This window comes from Hippocampus guttulatus, chromosome 3 (genome assembly GCF_054856545.1).
Source record: "Hippocampus guttulatus isolate MCC_2025c chromosome 3, RoL_Hgut_1.0, whole genome shotgun sequence".
NCBI classification, from domain to species: Eukaryota; Metazoa; Chordata; class Actinopteri; order Syngnathiformes; family Syngnathidae; genus Hippocampus; species Hippocampus guttulatus.
The window spans coordinates 8,564,094-8,585,303 of NC_141263.1; the positions used below are offsets into that span (position 1 = coordinate 8,564,094).

The window sequence follows — 21,210 nt, forward strand, 5'->3', positions numbered from 1 at the left end:
AAGTGAATTCACACAGACATGCTCACAAAGTGGATTTATTGTGAACAATTCAACACCATGACAAAGCACAAGCATTGATTCAATAGAAATACAGTATCACCAAAGTTCTTCAAATCCCACTCTGTGCCACTGAAGAGACACTTTGATGACAAAACATTCCTGGGGGAGATGAATTATGGACGTTTGGCTAAACACAGTAGAGGAGGGATTATTTTGTACACACCAATTTGTTTCATTTATCTTAATGTTAGCCAATGAGATGGACTGTACCTGTTCAGTTTAGAGATGATGTCATCTTGTTGACAGCATTCATCTCTCTGTAAATGGACCCAAGACCGCCTTGTTGGCACAATGGAAAGCCATTATTGCTCTCGCACCTTTGAAGCGGCCCATTTTTAAGACGGACAGCTGTACTGAATTCAAAGACAAATGACACTTGAACCTCCATTTTTTTGTCTTTTTTTAAATTTGTTTTCACGCCGCCAGAAAGTTTCAATGAAAAGGTTTTAGACCAGATAGATTAGACTCAGATAATCTTTTTTTTTTTTTTTGTCCAACCAACCATTTTTACAGTCTGTAATATATGAACGATTGACAGAATGCTTCTCATGAATTAGTCTCCCCGCTCGTATACGTCAGTTCACGTGTATTACCCCTGAGCAGACAAATAGTAATGTTCAATAACTGCACAAACAATCATGACTAAACTTTAGAAGGAGACCGAATTGTGTTTTCAGCATGACTTAAAGTTTGCCTGCTACTTAACAGACTCCAACACTATTTTTTTTTCAATCTTTACAAGTTGTTTATGATGATTGTGTTTATCTTACTATTGCAAGGGAATAGAAGAACACTGTCCAAATGTCTGATTAAGATTCCCCTGCCGACACAGCAGTTCTGATATGAGCTAGAAATCTTTTTGAAGGAGATAAAGTTTTGCCGTGCAAAGTGTTCCATATGCATGACTCATTGTCTGTCAAGGTCTATAACCGCGCTGCTACGTGTCTGTGGGATTATACAACACGCGTACGGTACTTTACCGAATGTACCGTATGTGTCTTCACAACCGTTCTGTCTTTGACCCGCTGATTACGAAAGTAGAACAGCATTCTTTCGGAAATAGAGGTTGAGAGGGCTCGTTTTATAATCCCGTCCCTGACCACTTACTCATGATTGTTCCTCAAAATACTTTGCACAAATGTGATTGAAAATACGGTATCGTCTTTGTGCACCGAATTAAATAGTTTTAATCTCTAATGGGGTTTTTTCTTTCTTTTTTTTCCCCCTCCACAAAATGTTTTCAAACCTTTTTTTTGTCTTTAAATTACAACTGGACCAATGCAAAAATCAAGAAATCTTTTACAATTGCAGTTTAGATCCTTCGGATTGCTCATCAGAGCAACCCATGACCTTGGATGTTGACATTCTATTTTTATTTTCTCAGTATGTATTCGTGTCACTTCTATCAAGAGACAGTGTGTATGACGTCCTTCGAAGGATCTGCACACACCTACAGGTGCGTACGCACTCAGTGCCGTGCAATGCGCACGCGAGACGGCGTGCCACTCAAAGTGATGTCATGTCCCTCTGCAGGTCAATGGGAAGAGTCTGAGTATAAAGCAGTACATGGAGGAACCCGCCTTATCGCTGGTTCGTGTCAGCATCTTCTCCAGAAACGGTCACGTTACACTCGGGGGGTTGACTTGCAGGGTTTTGATACAAATTTTACCGTCGCTGAAATGATCAAATACGACAGAAAAATAATAATAAATTGAAGCGAATATTTTCAATTTGAAAAAAAAATATTTGCTCCCCCCACTCAATAATTTACCATCATGTCTACCGTATGTATGTTAAGGTCCAGTAATTGATTTGTGATGTATTTTCTTCTGGTCCAGGATGAATTCCCGACCCCTGACGAGTTTCCAGTGGTGGATGAGTTCCCGTCAGTGTTAAAGTGGAGAAGGAAGCCCTCAGTGGTGTCTGTGTCCTCCTCCCTTCCTGACCTGGTGGGGAACTCCAACAGCAGTCTGAGCACTGCAAGTACACCCTTCAAGTCAGAGCAGCCTCTGGAAGGTCCGACGCTGTGATGAAAACAATTTGCGTATCAGGCAAACTGCATTTTCAGAATCAGAATCAGAATCAGAATCATCTTTATTGGCCAAGTATGTAGAACACACAAGGAATTTGTCTCCGGTATAACACGCTGCATTAGTATCATCGTAAACAACAAATCATTGAACCATTTTAGAGTAACCAGTAGCAGTATTTGTAGTACAAGAAGAGTGACTACGTCAGTGACTTGATGTCCTTTGGATTATTTGCGCCTGTATGTGCGTGAAAGAGCAAAACGCTCCGCACTGGAGAGCGATTTTTCTGTTACGTAACAGCATGTTAAGCTCCAAACGGAGTGTGAAGGTCGGGGGTGGGGGTGGGGGGTCGTATTAAAAAGATGAAGCGGATGCAGATCAAATCCAGATAATCACTAAAAGTATCCGCCGTCAGAAAATAGTTGGGATGCTTTTAAACAGACAGGTTTAATGTGATTGAAAATATGCACTCACATTATTGTTTTTTTTTTTATTTACAGTTAACCAGCATTATTTAAGCAAAATACAAGAGCTGTACAAACATTTTCTTGTGCAAACCCTTGTCCTTCAAAGATTAGAAGGCTCGGTTTTGATTGACACTCTCAGAAATGTATTTCTTTGACATTATGCACATCATTTTGCTTGTTTAGTTCACAGGGGTCTAGAATTGTACTGCTGGTCACCTTATTGGGATACATTTGAGAGACAAAACATCAGAAACCACAAAACGCAATACAGTAACATAGTAACTAAAAATAACATGATGTCATGTAAAAAAAAAAAAAAGAACATGATTGACAAATAGATTTTTACCGGTAGTTTGTATGGCAGTCGTGTTGTATTACAGGTATTTGCAATTCACTACTCGCAAATTCAAATTCAAGTCGAGTATTGCTCTGATACCTTCTTGCTGCTGCTTGGTGGGTTGCAGTGACGCTAGGCGCATTTATACAGAGTCTAAAGACAAATTTTACTTCTCATACATTTTGTGGTAACAACTTATAAACTTCTTTAGGAGGGCTGTCGCAAATTTGTGCAACTTTCGTCAGGGTTTCGCTCCAATCCTTCGCCAATAGCAAGGGAACACTGCGTTGGTCGTCAATTTTTCATAACCAATACATGCCTGTTGCGACAGAATTAAATCTGAAGCTTGCATAATTGCTGATGAGACATTTGTGTGTGTGTGTGTGTGTGTCACAGAGCGGGCCCTGCAGACAGACAGAGGCCTTTTATCAGAGCCAGTGGCAGAGTTGGGCCAGATGGAATACCAGCTGCTCAAGTTCTTTACCCTGCTGTGAGTGTGGAACACAAACGGGAACACGTTTACACACACTAACAACAGCTCACTCACAGGTCCACACGTAATGCGAACGTAATAGATGACACATAGTCATGATGTCGTGTCATGTAGCATTTGGCGCAAATAAAACACACACACAATACTTCCATGACTCCAGATTTGCTTTATTCTTGTCCATCCATCCATTTTCTGTTGTGCTTGGAATCAGATGGGTAGCAGGTGAACTTGAGCTTATCTCATCTTACTTTGGTTTCAGACTTTGGACTGCTTGCTGGTCAATCACTTTGCACCGTTCTGGTTCACATTTACGCGTTTGTTTAAAAATAAATAAATAAATAAATACATGAAATGAAATGGAAAAATCCCCCTTGTTCAAATTGGTTGGCTGTTGCCCCCCAGTGTTCACTGTGACAAATCACAATACTCTCGAAACAGTTTATGATATACAATCGAGCTGGGCATCCTCCCCGTAGATTTGCATATTGAAAAAATATACATAAAACAGTGTTATCTTTGAAGGTATTTTAATTATTTTTGGATGTGTGTGTGGGGGTTCTTTTTTTCTGTTTGTTTTTTTCCTAATTCCCCCATGTTTTTCATGAAAGACATTGAATGTTTATCTGTGGGGGGTTTCAAATTATTTTAGGAGTTTGTAAAAAAACAACAAAAAGTGACTGACAACAGAATTCCTCGAAACAACACTAGGAATCCAATGTGTGTGTGTGTGTGTGTGTGTGTGTGTGTGTGTGTGTGTGTGTGTGTGTGTGTGTGTGTGTGTGTGTGTGTGTGTGCGTGTGTGTGTGCGTCTGTGTGTGTGTTCTCTTGGCAGTATCATTCTCCTCATCCTTTCTTCGTGCTACCTGGCATTCCGTGTCTGCAGTCTGGAGCAGCAGCTCTCCTTCCTCAGCAACCCGCATTTGCCCCTCAGGGAGAGGTCACTAATAATCAATCCAACTTCTAATTTACTCTAAATACACACGCATAAGATGCCTACTCTATGTGTGAATCAATAGAGGAGGAGGAGATGCATAGACCAAAGGCTCCGTCAACCTGTCTTGCTTTCCCGTTGTCCAGGTAACCTCTGCTCCCTTTGACGGGCCTTCGGTTTGGCTGCTGGTCAAGCTTCCCACGTCTAGGTCCAAAATGATCTCCGACTCTCCAATTCATCGTATGACGACGAAAACGTCAACCCGTCCCCAGACGTCCGAGGACCTTCCCTCCGTGGGACAGGTGATCACTTTGAGACTATGCAAAGAGACTCTTTATTTGTGTTCAGTAATGACCCTGAAGCAAGTGACTGACCATTCAATAGAGTAAATTACTTGAAAAGACTGAATGTAAAAAGGCATTTCATTTGTGGCTCAGTCAACTTTACAGAGACCGAAACCAAACAACCCGTCTGATGGTCCTCACTTGCGCACTTTAAAAAAAAAAAAAAAAAAAAGTCCACCTAATTTTCAAATCATTTTTAGCCGTACGTATCATTCTTGGACAGTGGAAGAATGGTTGAAACATGTGCCGAACAGTTCTGAGGTTCCAGGGTTCGAATCTCAGCTCGGGCATTTCCATCTTTTCCGCCGTGCTTGAGTGGCTTCCTCCCACATTCCAAAAACATGTCTGTTGAGTTCATTGACAGTTCCAAGTTGTTCCTAGGTGTGAGTGTGAATGATGGCGTGAGTGTCGAGATGCGCCCTGCAACCAGCGCGGGTGTAACCCGCCTCTGGCGCGCAATCACCTGGGATAGGCTCCAGGCCACCGCGACCCTAAATGGGGACAAGCAGGACTCAAGATGAAGGGATGGATGGATTATTCTTGAAGAGAGGTACTCACTTTTGAAGGAGACAAGGTTGCAACACTTGACTAAATGAAAATATCACTTAACTGTAATATACGGAAGCAATAGCACCTCTTGCGTGTTGATTACAATGTGAATGCAATTATGAGGGAACTAGACAGCAAATGTCTATTTAAAGATGTATTAATGAGAGTGGTTTATTTTATACATTTCAAATGAAGTGCTCACTGATATACTAATGATGAGTGCAAATGTTATCATGACTTTGCTGAAGGATATTGTATTGATTTTTGTTGACTGGGCGTTGTTCTAGTTTAGTAATGAACTCCCTGTTGATTAAATTGGCGACAGACTAGCCCAGGAATGTTTGTGTGTCATTTCTATCTGTGATTAATACATTCTTGCTGCTGGAGGCTGTAAATTTCCCCAGTGTGGGACAAATAAAGGATATCTTATCTTATCTTATCTTATTACCGGTAGTTTGAATACTAACACGTCAATTAACTGACGTAAAAGTAAATAATTTGTCTTAGCATCACACCAACACTGGTTTGGATGTAATCATTACGTTTGATCTCAATTCCAAGGACAACGACCACCGTATACTATAATTTGCAATGTGTATCATCAATTCTTTTTATGAGTGAGATGGTGTCTCCAAACTAATCTTCACGTTTTTCATTGACTGTAAATGTACTACTTTAAAATTGATTTTGATGCAAATAATAACAGTAACCAACATGCTGTAGAGGTGAAACTGAATTTATTTGAACTTTGTGGAAAAGTGAACATTTATTTCAGTAGTCCAATTCCAAAACTGAAACTCATGATGCATTGATTCAGTACACACAGTGAACTATTTTAAATAATAATGATTTGCTTTTTGATAGTCTAGATGGCGCACAAAAACCTCAAATTCACCATGTCATGAAATTATACTCCTATTTTACATAAGAAAATTATCAAAATGAATAGGGAGGTTATATCGGGAATGGCCTTCTGAAAATCAATGTCATATCTTTGATGATGCTGTACAGGGATTCCAATTTTTAAAATGAACTATTGAAATAAATGAACTTTCAAAGTTTTTGAGAAGCACCGACAAGTTGCCTTTATATAAAAACATTGAAAAAAAAACGATGCATGTACTGCTGAGAGACAAATATTCAATGCAAGCTAATGAAATATGAAAGCAAAATCGGGAAACTCATTGCCATACTTTGCAAAAAGACCACAGATAATTACTGCTCACATCCACCAGGGGACGTACTCTCACTATTATAGTCATTTCATTTCATTTCATTTACAGTACTTACTTTTCAACTGGGCAAGTGAATTACGGGTTATTCCAGAACCGGAAGACATTTTACATTCCACTCATCAAATTTTAAATCATCCATATGCAAAATGCTAAAACATGCTGTTTCTGAGACCAAATCTAAACAAGAATGCCTGAAAATAGTTTTTACAATACTAAATAAGTATGGAGAACCCCCTAAAATGTTGTTTTTCTCTTGTCCCCTTCCCCCCACCATAATGACCACTACAGCGTATTGAATCTCAAATAAAACAGTTCAAATTTCTTTATATATATATGTGTGTGTGTGTGTGTGTGTGTGTGTGTGTGTATATATATATATATATATATATATATATATATATATACACACACACACACACACACATGCGATATATATATATATATATATATTGCATCTCGCCCATCTCCGCTTTGTAGAGAGCAAAGGAAGAGATTCAGACCACGGACGTTAAGACCCGAAAGCTCCTAACCATGCACGGAGGGTTCCATCCCAAATCCAGCACCCTGAGACTGTACGCAAGCCGAAAGGAAGGAGGCCGGGGACTAGTGAGTGTGAGAGCCACTGTCCAGGATGAAACATCCAAGCTCCATGAATACATCAAGGAGAAGGCTCCAACGGATGACGTACTCAGAGAATGCCTCAGACAATGGGGAACAGAAGATGAGGCGCTGGAAGAGGGACCTCATGGGAGGACAAGCCCCTACACGGGATGTACCACCGGACCATAACTGAAGTGGCCGATCTCAAGAAGTCCTATCAGTGGTTAGAGAGGGCTGGCCTGAAGGACAGCACAGAGGCACTCATCCTGGCTGCTCAAGAGCAGGCCCTGAGCACCAGAGCCATTGAGGCCCAGATATACCACACCAGACAAGACCCAAGGTGTAGGTTGTGCAAAGAGGCACCTGAGACGATCCAACACATAACTGCAGGGTGTAAGATGCTGGCAGGGAAAGCCTACATGGAACGCCATAACCAGGTGGCTGGCATAGTCTACCGAAACATCTGTGCGGAGTATGAACTGGAAACCCCAAGGTCAAAATGGGAAACACCTCCGAAGGTGGTGGAGAATGACAGAGCGAAGATCCTGTGGGACTTCCAGATCCAGACTGACAAGATGGTAATGGCGAACCAACCAGATATCGTGATCATAGATAAAGGGCAGAGGAAAGCCGTTGTAGTGGATGTAGCGGTCCCAAGTGATGGAAACATCAGAAAGAAGGAACACGAGAAACTCGAGAAATACCAAGGGCTCAGAGAGGAGCTGGAGAGAGCCTGGAAGGTAAAGGTGACAGTCGTGCCTGTGGTGGTCGGAGCACTCGGGGCAGTGACCCCCAAACTAGATGAGTGGTTGCAACAGATCCCGGGAACAACATCGGACATCTCAGTCCAGAAATGTGCAGTGCTGGGAACAGCAAGGATACTGCGCAGAACCCTCAAGCTTCCTGGCCTCTGGTAGAGGACCCGAGCTGAATGAGGGACGGACACCACCCGAGGGGGGGTGAGACGAGGAATTTCTATATATATATATACTGTGTATGTATGTATATATATATATATATATATATATATATATATATATACCACCGCGACCCTAGTGAGGATCAAGCGGTTCGGAAAATGGATGGATGGATGGATATATATATATATACAGGTATATAATTTGTTTCATTGCTGTCTCTTGCAACTGTAAATTATTATTATTCATGGAATGTGTGTCCCACAACATCCACGCCACCCTGTTACCACCACTTTTTTAGCATGGTAGACGAATAGGAAAGCAGTGAATGCACGATATTCCGGACGTTGACATCATCAAACAGTTTTCCAAAGGAATGGAGACAGTCAAGGTATGTCCTCTCTTCATTTTGGCCTTGTACTTGGGAATTTGCCCTAATGCACACCAATCAGAAGTTGGTGTCCTTGATACACATATTTTTTGTCAACACCATGTAATGAGTTTGTTGCATGATGTCAAAGCTGGAATCATTTTGAGGATTCACCCTGAAAAAGTGAGTGCCGCTTTTTCAGGAGAATAACTAGAGCTGTAGTTATTAATACGAGTAGTACGAGGGTCTGTGGTTGTTTTCACAAACCCCCCAAAAACTGTTTAAAGCGCTACTAAATGCACTTTGTATGCATACAGCATGAAAAAAACACTTCATTGTTTCAATATGTTTTACTGTTTATTTTCTGTATGTGTGTGTGTGTGTGTGTGTTAGTCAGAAACAAATTAGGACATATGGCTGCTGCCCTCCAGGGAGTCATATTGTTTGTCCCGGAATGCCCCCCCCCCCCCCCCCCCCATGACATGACACATGCTAAAATCATCAGGACACAGGCAGTGCTTGCTTGGAGGGTCTTGAATACAGATATGTACCGTCGACACGCGTGACTTTCAGTGTGTAAAGTGAGAGGAGCGGCTTCCATATTAATTCCTCGAACACACAAATCTTTATTTATGTTTCCTAAGCTCGATTGTGCCTTATTAAGGCTTAATTTGACTGCAGGAGTAGAATATTGCACAGGATTAGTGGTAGATAATGGATAGTGATGGATTTTATTAAATAATTCTACTTTAAAAAATATGGGATTCGGGACAGTTTTGCTTGTCGTGACATATTGCGCTTATTTTTGAGTAATTGCATTGAATTCCTGCGTGGAGTTTGTATGTTCTCCCCGTGCCTGCGGGGGTTTTCTCCAGGTATTCCGGTTTCCTCCCACATTCCAAACACATGCATGGTAGGTTGACTGAACGCTCCAAATTGTCCCTCGGTGTGATTGTGAGCGTGAATGGTTGTTCGTCTCTGTGTGCCCTGCGAATAGCTGGCAACCAGCTGGCCGCCTCCTGACCGAAATCAGCTGGGATAGGCTACACCACGCCCGCGACCCTCGTGAGGATAAGCGGATTAGAAAATGGATGGATGGCTGGACACATCAGGGTTTGAGTCTCTGCGATGGCCTTCCTGTGTGGAGTTGGTATGTGTTCTAAGTGCCTGCATCGGGTTTCTACAGGTACTCCAACATCTTCTCACGATGAAATTAGATATGTTATGTTCATTGAAGAGTCTTAACTGCCCATGTTGGCATTGTGAGGGTATAACTGTTGTTTGTGTTTATATACCCCGGCTGGCAAAAAATCCTTCCACTCATCAATTGAGCGTCAATGGAAATCATGACAGATAAAAGCATCATTAATTGAAATGCAGCAGTTAATCTCAACATATCATAACAACCACAAAATGAACTGCTCTCCACAGGGTCAAACATTCAGGCTGCACGCCTCCCTCTGCTGTCATAAATCCTACACAGAGGCAGTGTAACACTTCGGTGATGGTCATTAAATGGGTGCGCTTTTGCATGGGCCGGTGCATGTAAGCATATAATAAAAATATAGCTTAACTTGCTAATGATTAGCACATGTTCTCGGAACACATTCTTGAATGAATTAGGTTGGGTTATGGCATTCGTCCACTCGCAGAACTTGCTAAGAAGCTTCAAAATATATTAACCTTTTCATGTACCAATAATGATAACCTGTAACCCAATAACATGATAAGCTGTCCACTGCAGTAACTGCTGTCCTTGAAAGGGTTAACATAGAAACATAGAATAAAATATTTAGAACAGGGGTGTCAAACTCATTTTTGTCGCGGGCCACATTGTAGTTACGGTTTGCCTTGGAGGGCCGTTATGAATTTTGGAAACCATCTAAATGTTTAATCACCTCCACATATTACAAACACAGCGTACAACAAATTGATGAATAACTAGTTTTAAAATCCAAAATCAAGAATAATGACTGTCATTGTGGATTACATACGACAATTTGACATTTTGGTTCATACTTTAGCAAGCATCATGGAACTTGACATGCTTGATTTGCTTTCGCGGGCCACATAAAATGATGTGGCGGGCCAGATCTGGGCCCCGGGCCTTGACTTTGACATCAGATTTAGAATGTCATGAATCCCTGCAAAAAAAAAAAAAAAAAGCAAGCACAGACCAGCATGGGTGCCCACCAGCCTAAACCATCAGAAACCAGCATTTTTTGTTGTTGTGTTTTGGTGTTGGTGACACCAGTAAGACCAGCAAATCGTCGCTGTCCTGTGGAAAAACATGTACTGTACGTTCATTCTTGTTATTTTTTTTGCACATTTATTGCTCAATTGCCCCTGACCGAACACACCGAAAATTTGCACACACAGACCCATCCGGCAACACGAAAACAACTCTGCTAGTAAATCAGTTTTACCCGTATCGCTTACTCTCCCACATCCGTTTGTTGACAGCTAAGTAATATTCAACTTTGACTTCCATAAACAGAAAATAGGGGCAGAAACAAAACTGTTGTGTTCTTTTGTCGACTCCACGCTTTGAGCCTGAGCTAATGAAGGTGTATGTTTCTATTTGTTACGATGGGCTGAGCTGCTTTCTGATTTCACTGTACAACTGACCTCCGTTACAGCCCAAGCAAGTGAGAAGGACAAGCCTGGCTGGTACTTCAACATTTCAGTGACAGCCTATGAACGCAAAAGAGAAAAATGATTCCTATCTCAGCTTCCTCCTTTTATTGAAGTGTGCTGCTTATATGGAGGTAACCCGCTTCACACGTCTCAAACGTGCACGTCTGCAAACAGAACTGTGTGTCACTTTTCACGTTTCCGTCGTATAATGTGTCAGCCAGTCACAGGGCTTCACTCTCACATTCGCACCCATGGACAATTGAGAGTCTTTGGTGCATGTTTGTGGAAAGATTGGGTTGTTCATCTTCTATTATTCTGTATTAAAATGTTATCATTATATTTTATTGTTATTATAGTACTTCGATCAATATATATACATACACACACACATATATGTATATATATATATATATATATATAAATTTAATTTAATTTATTTATTTATTGACAGATTGGGAAGTGGCAGCACGGTGGAGAGTGGTTAGTGCAGCGATCTCACAGTGCAGAAATCGAGTATTCGATCCCGGCTCCGGCCTTCTTGTGTGGAGTTTGCATGTTCCCCCTTGTGCCTGCGTGGGTTTTCTCTGGGCACTCCGGTTTCCTCCCACATACCAAAAACACGCATGGCAGGCTGATTGAACACTCCAAGTTGTCCGTAGGTGTGAGTGTGAGCGGGGATGGTTGTTCCTCTTTGTGTGCCCTGCGATTGGCTGGCAACTGGTTCATGGTGTCCCCCGCCGACTGCCCGAAGACAGTTGGGATAGGATCCAGCACCCCCTGCGACCCTAGGAAGCGGTTCGGAAAATGGATGAATGGATGGATAGTGGGGAGTGGAGAGGGAGACATAATTATCATAAACACTTCTGTTCTTCTTTTCTTATTGATATTGATTTATTGCAAAGTTATGATCAGTATACTGAACAGCCAACATGGAGATCCGTGTACTACTTTTGCCATAATGTATGTTACTTCACACTTCTGTGATCATCATCCCATTTAGTGTTGTGGGGTACTAGCAGGTAATCCTTAAACTCACAAGTGTCACAACTCAAGGCCCGGGGGCCAGACCCGGTCCGCCACATCACTATGTGGCCCGCAAAGGCAACTCATGTGCTATAACTTCAAGTTTCATGCTGAATAGAAAACTGAAAATAGTCTTCACTTTTAATAATGTTGAGATATTGCAAGCATTTTTGTTACCAATCCCCCTTTTAAAATGCATTGAAAAATAGTTGAACATTTATGTTACACATTTTGATTTCATAACTAGCTATCCATCAATTTTTTGTTTATAAGTGATTTGAGACGATGATACATTTGCTGTATGTGGGTTCACAGTCATAATGTCCGTCTGAGGGAAGCTATAATCGCGATGTGGGCCACGACTATTTTGACACCTACACTTTGGACTTGAAGGACAGAAAACTTGATTCCTTCACATTCTTTCACTTGTAAGCTATTGGCCACTTAGAACACATCCAACTGCACATTTGTTTGACTCAGTAGTGTATGTGCAGTCATACACGTGCCCCTCCGCTTTACTACACACCTGTCAACCCTAATGATAGTGGTTCACAATTACTGTTTGTGTTTCTGGCAGTGTCACGTCCCACCTTGCGCAGCAACATCGCTCAGCTCATTCACCATCGTTCAACACATATCAAGGTAATCTGTGTTTATCTTTACTTTGCCGTATCGAGCACAGATGCCGACTGCCAAGGCGGTGAATGCCCAAAGCATGGCATAGCTGTGTCTGACTGAGTAATGTGGAAGTGCGAGGCTGGTTCATCCAACCTAAGGGATCAACAATTTGGTATGCTTGTCTTTACGAATGCGAAGAGCCTTAAAACATAGTCTTAGTGAAGGATATGACGCTTGTACTCATTGTGAAATTTTCGTCATCATTGCGTCTGTCAGTGGTAAATTCTTACTTGTGAGCCAAAATGATTGTCTGTATGCAGGCATGGAATGTGTTCCCGGCATCAAATTCAAAATGGGAGAAGATTTGGAGGTGGGGGGACAATAGTATCTGCTTGAACATTAAACATCTTGTATTTGTAATGTATTCAATTTGAATATAGGTTGAAAGGAATTTGCTCATGATTGTAATATGTTCGTACTTACATTTTAAACAATATCCCAATTTAATTGGAATTGGGGTTTGGAAGACTCAAAATAGTTTATAGGTGTAAAGTGGGATTATGTTTGTTTTTGATTGTTTGGTGACACCCGTGACCTTAGTGAGGGTCAGCAGTGTAGAAGATGGATGGCGATCAAGTGTGCCAAAATAGCCTAATCCTGCGAGGACGAGCGCTGTAGAAAATATGCCTTGAATTTGTTTGTTCTTGTAAAAAATTTAATGTAAATGATTCTGAACCTATGCATATGACAAAAGTAACAGTTTGAGGATAAAACTGATTTATTAAAATAATTAAAACAATATTTCAACCCAACAATGCTGCCGACATCCCATGACAATCAAGGCTTGGAATCAAAGTCACATTCTGTCAATTCTTGTTTATCTGACAATGACCTTTAATCTGTGTTAACATTTTCACTTTTCCCCAAACTCATAAAATGGAGTAAAGTGACAGATTCGGCTGCCGTTGTTTTGTCCTCACTTAAAATGTACAAGAGACTTCATGCCTTTTTATAGGCATGCTGGTGTTCTTGGGTTTACGTATCACGTGTTGCAGTGCTTACATTAAAGATAAACATGACGGCGTGAGTTGAATGAATCATAAAAGAGTCAAAATATTGTCACTTTCTTTCATTGCTGACTGACTACCATTGAAATAAATAAGATTGGCTTTATTTAAGGAGTGTATCTACGACTCCAGCAGACGATACATACTTGGACAAAATTATTGACGCCATTTATTAATGATAGAATAACCAACAATGGCCTCTGAAATAACTACAAACTGACCAAAGTTATCATTTTCATTCATTACATTTTTGTCCTTTATTTTAGCGACCAGTGACAATTTTTCTTTCATTAAGGATGGCGTACCAATGATTTGATCCAATCATTTAAATGCAGTTCTCCATGCGGTGAGTTTCATACGAAGGAAAAGTCAGAGCGCATCAGAGTTCACTGTGAGCGAGACTCTGGATTAATATGCACCATTCTGCTCTCTTCTGCTTAACAAAGGCTGGGGTGAGAGTTTGCAAAGCCAGGTGTGGCTTCTCACATAAGGCCTCAGCTATACAGATGACATACATTCCACAATCATAGCTGTTCTCTTGTACAGGAGTGGGTTGCTCCTGAAACATAGGCTTTCTTCCTGCACCCAACAAGGGTTCTAGCTTGCTAGCAATGCGACGGGCGTGCAGAGAGTTGCTGCCATTTTGAGAGTCATAGTGAGCAAAGTTGTTGGACTTATGATGATACACCAGAAGGCTCCAGTGTGACCCTCCAGCGCTCTGGTCGTTGTTGTCATTCACGGCCAGGAAGACATGACGACGTGAAGCCAGATCCAGAGGGTCAAGAAACATGGCCAACTCCTCTGGGCAGGAAGCACACTTGATAAACTGGGTAACCTCTGGGCTGACAAAGACGACACTCTGCCCCAGGAGTCGAAAACGCTCACTGGCAAAGTACTCAAAGGCAAATCCGATGATTTGGTCGTTAAGCCAGTGGGGTCCTTCGAGGAGGGACACGTCAGAGCGTCGAAGCAGGCTATTCTGATAGCTCAGCACGACAGGATCCATCCTTCAAACACACATACCGAGTGTCAGCCAAATACATTTTTAAACGCTGCGTTATCTTGTTCTACCACATTCATATTTGTGAATCAGATGCAGTGCACTTGAGCTCACCTGTTAATTTGAATGTAATTTTTTTAAAGTATTGTTTTTGTCTTGTTGAAGATTGGGCATATAGTCAGATGCAGCAAATGTATTTATTCATTTGTGGGGTAAAAACACGTGCCATGATTTAAAGACGTTCACACGTAAACGTAACTGGTAGATGTGACGTAAAGAATTACTTTGTCACTTCTAAAATGGTACAGAGAAGTCTCGTGTTACGGAATCACAGCACACTGCTGCTATGTTAGCATGGTCTTGTTAATCAGATATCTCAACGTCACAATAAGCAAAAAAATTTTCTAGACGATACATCCCGGAGCTCATCAAATCCGTTTTACTTAGCTCAAACGAGTTTGGTTAATTCCCTGTCAGTACCTAAAATACATTCGACTGAAGAAGCGCTGGAAGTTATAACGGCAACCCTCCTTACACTGACTGCCGTAAACAGCTTCGAGTAAACATTCCCAATTCGCGACAGTGGGAGGAGCCGAGGCTAAAGAAGAAAAATGACTATAGTGGCTCAGAATCAGGTGTTTAAAAAAATAAATTTACGAATTGTACGCATGTTATATGGATATTCTATATATGTATATTTCGCCTCATAATTATTTTTAAAAAATTGCAGCATGTTGAAGAACGTCGCCGTCTTGCGTCGGCTTCCTGTTATGTCGCTCGGCCGCGTGAGCGCGCCTGTGAACGGAGCCGCGCTGATTAGCTGATCAGAGAAGAGTTGGGAGTTCTCTCAGCGTAGCTGCAAAGTGTGTCACGAGCGGCTCTCGATCCCAGCAAACAATTGATACGCACGGATAAATAATGCCGCACTCCGCGGCAAAGAGATGACCTGCGGGGAGTCAGTCAGAAGTGAGCGGCTGAGGACCTAAAAAGACGCTGGAATGGCGTGAAAAGGCAGGGAATTAAATAGGAGTCCAGTGGTGGTGACGGAGGAAGGAGGAAAGTTCCAGATTCGAACCCCAGCGACTATATTTGACTTTCGGCGTCCTCGTTTGGAGGTAAGAGTTATTTAAGTCACAGAGGTCCACAAGTCCTTTCTTGTTTGGGCAGCTCACTCTCTTCTCTGCGCACTCCATCCTTACAGTATTGCCGAGCCTTGTGCATGTGCGTGCATGTGCGTGTGCTCGGTGACTTTGAGAAGCTCAACCATACCGCGTTTGTGGATGTACAGTGGACTTGTCGCTTTGCTTTGGTTTTCAAACATAAGCTTGACCTCACTTGTCTTGTACGCGTGTCGTCATTGAAGTGAGGTGCGTGAACCAGCCCGCTAAAGCTGGTCTTTGGACCCTTGTGCGTTTTCACGTATTATTTGGTAGAGGCCACTGAGGAAAAACGTAGAGCGGATTTGTACTGACGCTGCTGATGCATGAGTCTCCTTTTAGAGAACTCCATATGATGTGTGAAAGTGGCCCCGTCCTGATGCTGTGAGGTTTTTTTTTCACATGGATGGATAGCAGAAGAACAGAATAGTGATTGTCCTCCATCCGTTTTCTCTAGCTCTAGCCCTAATTATGGTCACCCATGAGTTTATGCATGTCCCAGCTGTCTTGGGGCCAGAGTTGGGATACACCCAGGACTGGTCACCGGCCATTTGCAGGGCACCTTTAGACAAACAAGCCATTCACCCTCTCACTTATGGACAATTTAGACATCGGTTCACCCAGCATGAGATCACCAAACCTCTTTGGAATATGGGAGGAAGCGCAGGAAAAACATGGCAACTCCTCTCAAGAAGAGATCCAAGTCAAGACTTGAACCCCCAATCTCTGAACGGAGGAGGCAGACGTGCTCAGCACAAAGCACCAAGGTGGTGTCCATAACATGCAACGTAAATGTCAAGCCGTTTGCGCGCTGCCCAGGTGTGGTCATGAGAGACAGACCTGTTTATTTAATGGGTCCTCCTTTCTATGGTTATGTTCCAATTTTCTTTCTGGGCAGGTATGCCTGTGTCAGATCAACATCCATTGGTAGTGGTTTAAGGAGAATAACTTTTATTCCAGTAGCAGTGCTCGCCCCAGGAGCTTCTCAAGCCCTAGGCTGTGCACAGGTGATGAGAGTAAAGTGGGCCTGTCCTGCGGGAATGTGAGGTCTGAGAAGACACAGCTGCTGTAGTATGAGAGGCAGCCTGGGCGGAGACACCAGCAAATGGTCCCTGTCGACATCCGACACCCGGCAAGATCTCGTCTGCTATTTCTAAAAACTGGCCTCAGTTTATCAGGTCAGGTTAGATCTGTTGAGTTGCTGGTAGCAGCGGCACTTCACTTCAACTTGCCTCGGAAGCTCAACTTTTTCCTTTGGTGATTGTGATTACGTAATATGCGAGACTATAAGATTCAGTTATACAGTATTGGGTAACAGCATCTAAATGCATTGCAACAGCTCCATTACTGAATGAGTTTGACATGTGTAGTGTTGTCAGAGAATCAAGTGTATTCTTCCGAGGAAGCCCTCAGTGACTTTCCTTTACTAGCCCTGTTCAATTACATGACACATTATATTTTTTTCCCTATTACTTTGTCTCCAATTGTGTTTGTCCAACTGTGTTTATCCAAAGTGTTGGGCGAAAACCAATTAATTTGATGCTACCACACACAAATCAAGGAACACATCCCTCATAAATATAAAAGCCTTCCCTGTCTTTAATCCATTGCTTGTGCCTTCATATTGCAGACAGATGAGGCGCATGCTTTGTGATGTGATGTCACTGACGTGTGCAGCTCATTGCCAATCTCAGTGATCCGATTTAAACAGGTATTCATTGTGCTCGCAAGAGGTTTTACAAGGAGCGGAGCCCACTTTTAAATGCATTATTACCAGCATACCAGCATGCCTTACGTGACAGTTGATGTCACCCCAAAGTAAATGTACAGTGAGTGAACGTTATGCACTCGGATGGCATTAAGTTGGGGAAGCAGTTCTGTTCTGTGTCCAGACTGTCTGGCAATTGCTGTACTGCCAAGTTCCATTCCATTATCATTCCGTTGTTTCATGGTGGATTATTAAAATGTGTTAATTACTTCAAAATACTTGACTGTACAATGAACATGAAAGAATATTTCTCCCACCCCTATAGATACTCAGGAATGTGAGCACTAGTGAAGACTGGAACACGTTTTTTTTTTTTTCCCCTCTCCAGGGACAGCATAGCGGTAGAGAGGTGCGGTCCTAACACAAAGATTGCGAGCCCAACTGGGCTTGAGCAGGGCACTTAGTCATCGTCATCAGTCGCTGAATGAGGAGATGGCGTTAAAGCGTTTCAAATGCCTTGAAGGTGGAAAAGTGCTATAAAAGTGAAAGCCCAAGCCCATTTTTGTGGAATATAGAAGTGCTCTTGTGGAATTTATATTCCCTTTGGAACTATCATCTTGAGGTAATTACGCATACAGTCCATTGTTTTGGATATGTTACCAAGGTGAAAATATTAAGCTTCTGTCCACTCATGAAACAAAATAAAATTGTCAATAACAAATTTTGGTCAAGGTCAGTTTCATGAGGTTGTTTTTTTCGGGATTGTGTTGAACCACAATTCAAAAGCAATTTGCCACGATACTCAGTCCACAAAGGTAATCAGACTGCTTTTGTGTTCGTGTGTGCAAGTGTCCTTCACAACGTGTTAGGTCATTGTGATAGATTTGTGCAGCCTATTAATAAGAATCATTTAGTGATGTGTCTAAGACACTGGTTTCAAAGTCATGGCCCGGGGGCCAGATCTGGCCCGCCACATCATTTTATGTGGCCCACAAAAGCAAATCAAGCATGTCAAGTTCCATGATGCTTCTAAGGTCTGAACCAATATTTTAAATTGTCTTATGTAATTCACAATAACAGTCATTATTCTTGACGAGTTATCAATCAATTTGTTGTGTGCTGTATATGTAATACGTGAAGGTGATTAAACATTTCTATGGCTTCCCCAAATTCATAACGGCCCTCCAAGGGAAACCGTAACTACAATGTGACCCGAGACAAAAATGAGTTTGACACCCCTGGTCTAAAACATCCATTCATTATCTGAAGCGCTTATCCTCATGAGGGTTGCGGACGTGCCGGAGCCTATCCCAGCCAACTTTGGGGAGTAGGCGGGGGACACCCAGAACTGGCTACCAGCCAATCGCAGGGCACACATAGACGAACAACCATTCTCAACACTCCCAATCACACCTAGGGACAATTCGGAGTGTTCAATCAACCTACCATGCATGTTTTGGGGATGTTGGAGAAAACCAGAGTACCCGGAGAAAGCCGGCAAAGAACATTTTAAGATTAAACAGACTTAGTCAAGCAAATGTTAATTGCTTCTCAATTATTTTGTTGGACTGAGAAAGTTAGTACATGCATTTGAACTGTGAAGTAGGTAGGTCATGCCTGCAGCCAAATAGTTGTGTTTTTTTTTAAATGCATCCATTCCATGTCTGTGCTTAGGCGCCTGTGCCATGCAATTTATTCTTTGAAAATCACCTGAGCAACCATGTGCACCCGGATTTGTGCTTTGCTGTGAAATTCCGCAACCCTCGCTTCTCATTGTTCATTTTAGGGCTAGGTGATTAATCAATATATTAATAAATGAATCAATATATATTCAATTCATTGGGCACATGCTTGCGGTTTCCCCGGTGCTGGAGAATGACCCGCAGGATGGAGGAGCCATTCACCCGAACACCGATATGATGGTGATGGCGACTGGGGTGTCCGGCTGACTGCTATGTCATACCGGTCGGTCGTCCCGGGGCGCTTAGTGGCTCTGCTGAAGGTGTGAATATAAGATAAGATAAGAAAACCTTTATTAGTCTCGCAATGGAGAAATTCCAGATTCACAGCAGCAAAGTTATGAAAGGAAGAAGTAGAACAACAAAATGTAGGAGCTGCTGGAAAGGCAGCCACTCACGTGAGTATGAATGGTTTGCCTATACGTGCTCCCTGACTGGCTGGCGACCAGTTCAGGGTAAACCCCGCCTCTCACATGAAGTAAACCAGGATAATGTCATTGTCAATTTCTGAAATCATTTTTTTTTTTATGAATTCCATGTTATTTTAAAGCCCTATTGCCTTTGCTCCTACTGATCCACTGACACCCCCTTCATGAATTTTGAATCACAGCTTCTATTTGAAGTCCTGCATTACGAGCTCACATGATTGGGGTGCCCCAAAAAGAGTCGTGGTCACATTATAGGATTGTTTTGGGAAAGATATTGGCATGCCCATGAAGTCATTATAAGAGAAACCTGCTAGTGTTGCACGGAACAAAGCCCCCCTTTCTTCCGTGGGTCATTATGAGTTCGGCTTTGGCCTCAGCAGCTGAACCTCCCAGCATTTTGCATTTCCCATCATTAACTCGCCGGTGGCTGAACTGAGATGCAGAGAAGTGCTTTGTTTTCTTCTTTGCAATTTGCTTCTGTGAAATGAGTTGAAAGGATCTTTTTCCCGTTCATCCTTAAAATAGAGACAACAAGCAATTTTGATCTAGCCGGAAGCTAAATGCATTTATATTAAATCCGGTCCTTGTTTTGGAGAGCGATGAAAGTTTTGTCTTTTGTGTTGGTCGAGTACCACAGTAATCCTCGTTTGAACCATGCAATATCTGGGGTCATGGAAACAAGCAGCTGGCTCCGTAAAAGCACATTTACTGTATGATATGTCCTTGCGCCGTCATTGCCATGTTTGCTAGTGAGGTTTCGTCACAGGAGTCGACTCAATAAGTGCCTCTCGATGCCGAGGAACACTCGAAACTGGAGTTGTACATTTGCTGAATATTTGGGAGTGTATTGTGACACAGTGGTGACAATAGCTCGTGGCCTCTGCAGTCTTATGCTACAGACAGGACAGGGCCCATGACTAATCCTCAGGCATGCGCGCTTGTGTAATGCTACACAATGCAGTCTATATATACAGGGGCAGCACTGCCACGCAGCAGTGAAACCACATCACTCTCGGGCAAAATTGTGGCTTTCTGGGTTTCAAAATGTATGTAACACCTTGCAGTGGTTTCCACTTCAATATACTCCAGAGGACAGCTAGAGTTCAGTCTCTTATCTGAGTGAGGAGCTCTGCCAGTTTACAGTAGTCTGGGCGCTGTCAGAAGGAGGCAAGAGGGGGGTGCAGTGGGGGGTAAGCAGATATAGTTGTGGCTGACAACATACAGGCTGCGATAAGGTTGATTTCCAACGCAGCCCAAGATGGGCTCTGCTTTCTGCGATGCTTCTCTTGCCTAATCTGCTTTGTCAGTTTTGTAAATATCTGGATGATCTAGGCTTTACAAAGATTATTCTTAAATCTGACCAATAACTCTGATTTACAGTAGGATATTGAGCAACAGATGATGTATATACAGGATATATATGAAGACTTGACTTTGTGAAAGGTGCATTCAACCCCGAGCCTGTCACAATGTCCAGGCCGCGTTGCTGTGCTCTGCCCG

General features: G+C 42.3%; 3 protein-coding genes across 12 annotated transcripts in view; 2 read left to right on the top strand and 1 right to left on the bottom strand.

Moving 5' to 3' along the window:
- Positions 1 to 5,540, top strand: part of gramd2aa (GRAM domain containing 2Aa) — a 28,661-nt gene extending 23,121 nt beyond the window's left edge. For 3 of the 4 annotated variants that reach the window (XM_086106615.1, XM_086106617.1, XM_086106616.1), the window contains exons 7-12: positions 1,445 to 1,516; positions 1,594 to 1,650; positions 1,899 to 2,076; positions 3,291 to 3,384; positions 4,220 to 4,324; positions 4,465 to 5,540. In XM_086106615.1, coding sequence (XP_085962741.1) covers positions 1,445 to 1,516; positions 1,594 to 1,650; positions 1,899 to 2,076; positions 3,291 to 3,384; positions 4,220 to 4,324; positions 4,465 to 4,468 — 510 coding nt within the window. In that variant the 3' untranslated portion in view covers positions 4,469 to 5,540. Of the gene's footprint in view, positions 1 to 1,444; positions 1,517 to 1,593; positions 1,651 to 1,898; positions 2,077 to 3,290; positions 3,385 to 4,219; positions 4,429 to 4,464 lie in introns of those variants that run through there. The other variant, XM_086106618.1, reaches the window with a different exon arrangement.
- Positions 5,541 to 13,371: 7,831 nt separating this feature from the next.
- senp8 (SUMO peptidase family member, NEDD8 specific) lies at positions 13,372 to 15,497 on the bottom strand. Its single transcript, XM_086106533.1, has 2 exons — positions 15,159 to 15,497; positions 13,372 to 14,685 (listed from the first exon to the last, which is right to left on the bottom strand). The coding sequence occupies exons 1-2, from the start codon at positions 15,167 to 15,169 to the stop codon at positions 14,058 to 14,060; spliced, it is 639 nt and encodes a 212-aa protein (XP_085962659.1). The 5' UTR covers positions 15,170 to 15,497; the 3' UTR covers positions 13,372 to 14,057.
- Positions 15,498 to 15,532: 35 nt separating this feature from the next.
- Positions 15,533 to 21,210, top strand: part of myo9aa (myosin IXAa) — an 89,427-nt gene continuing 83,749 nt past the window's right edge. For 5 of the 7 annotated variants that reach the window (XM_086106524.1, XM_086106529.1, XM_086106525.1 and 2 more), the window contains exon 1: positions 15,534 to 15,793. The gene's annotated coding sequence lies outside the window, so the exon portion shown is untranslated. Of the gene's footprint in view, positions 15,794 to 21,210 lie in introns of all 7 variants that reach the window. The other 2 variants (XM_086106523.1, XM_086106527.1) reach the window with 1 other exon arrangement.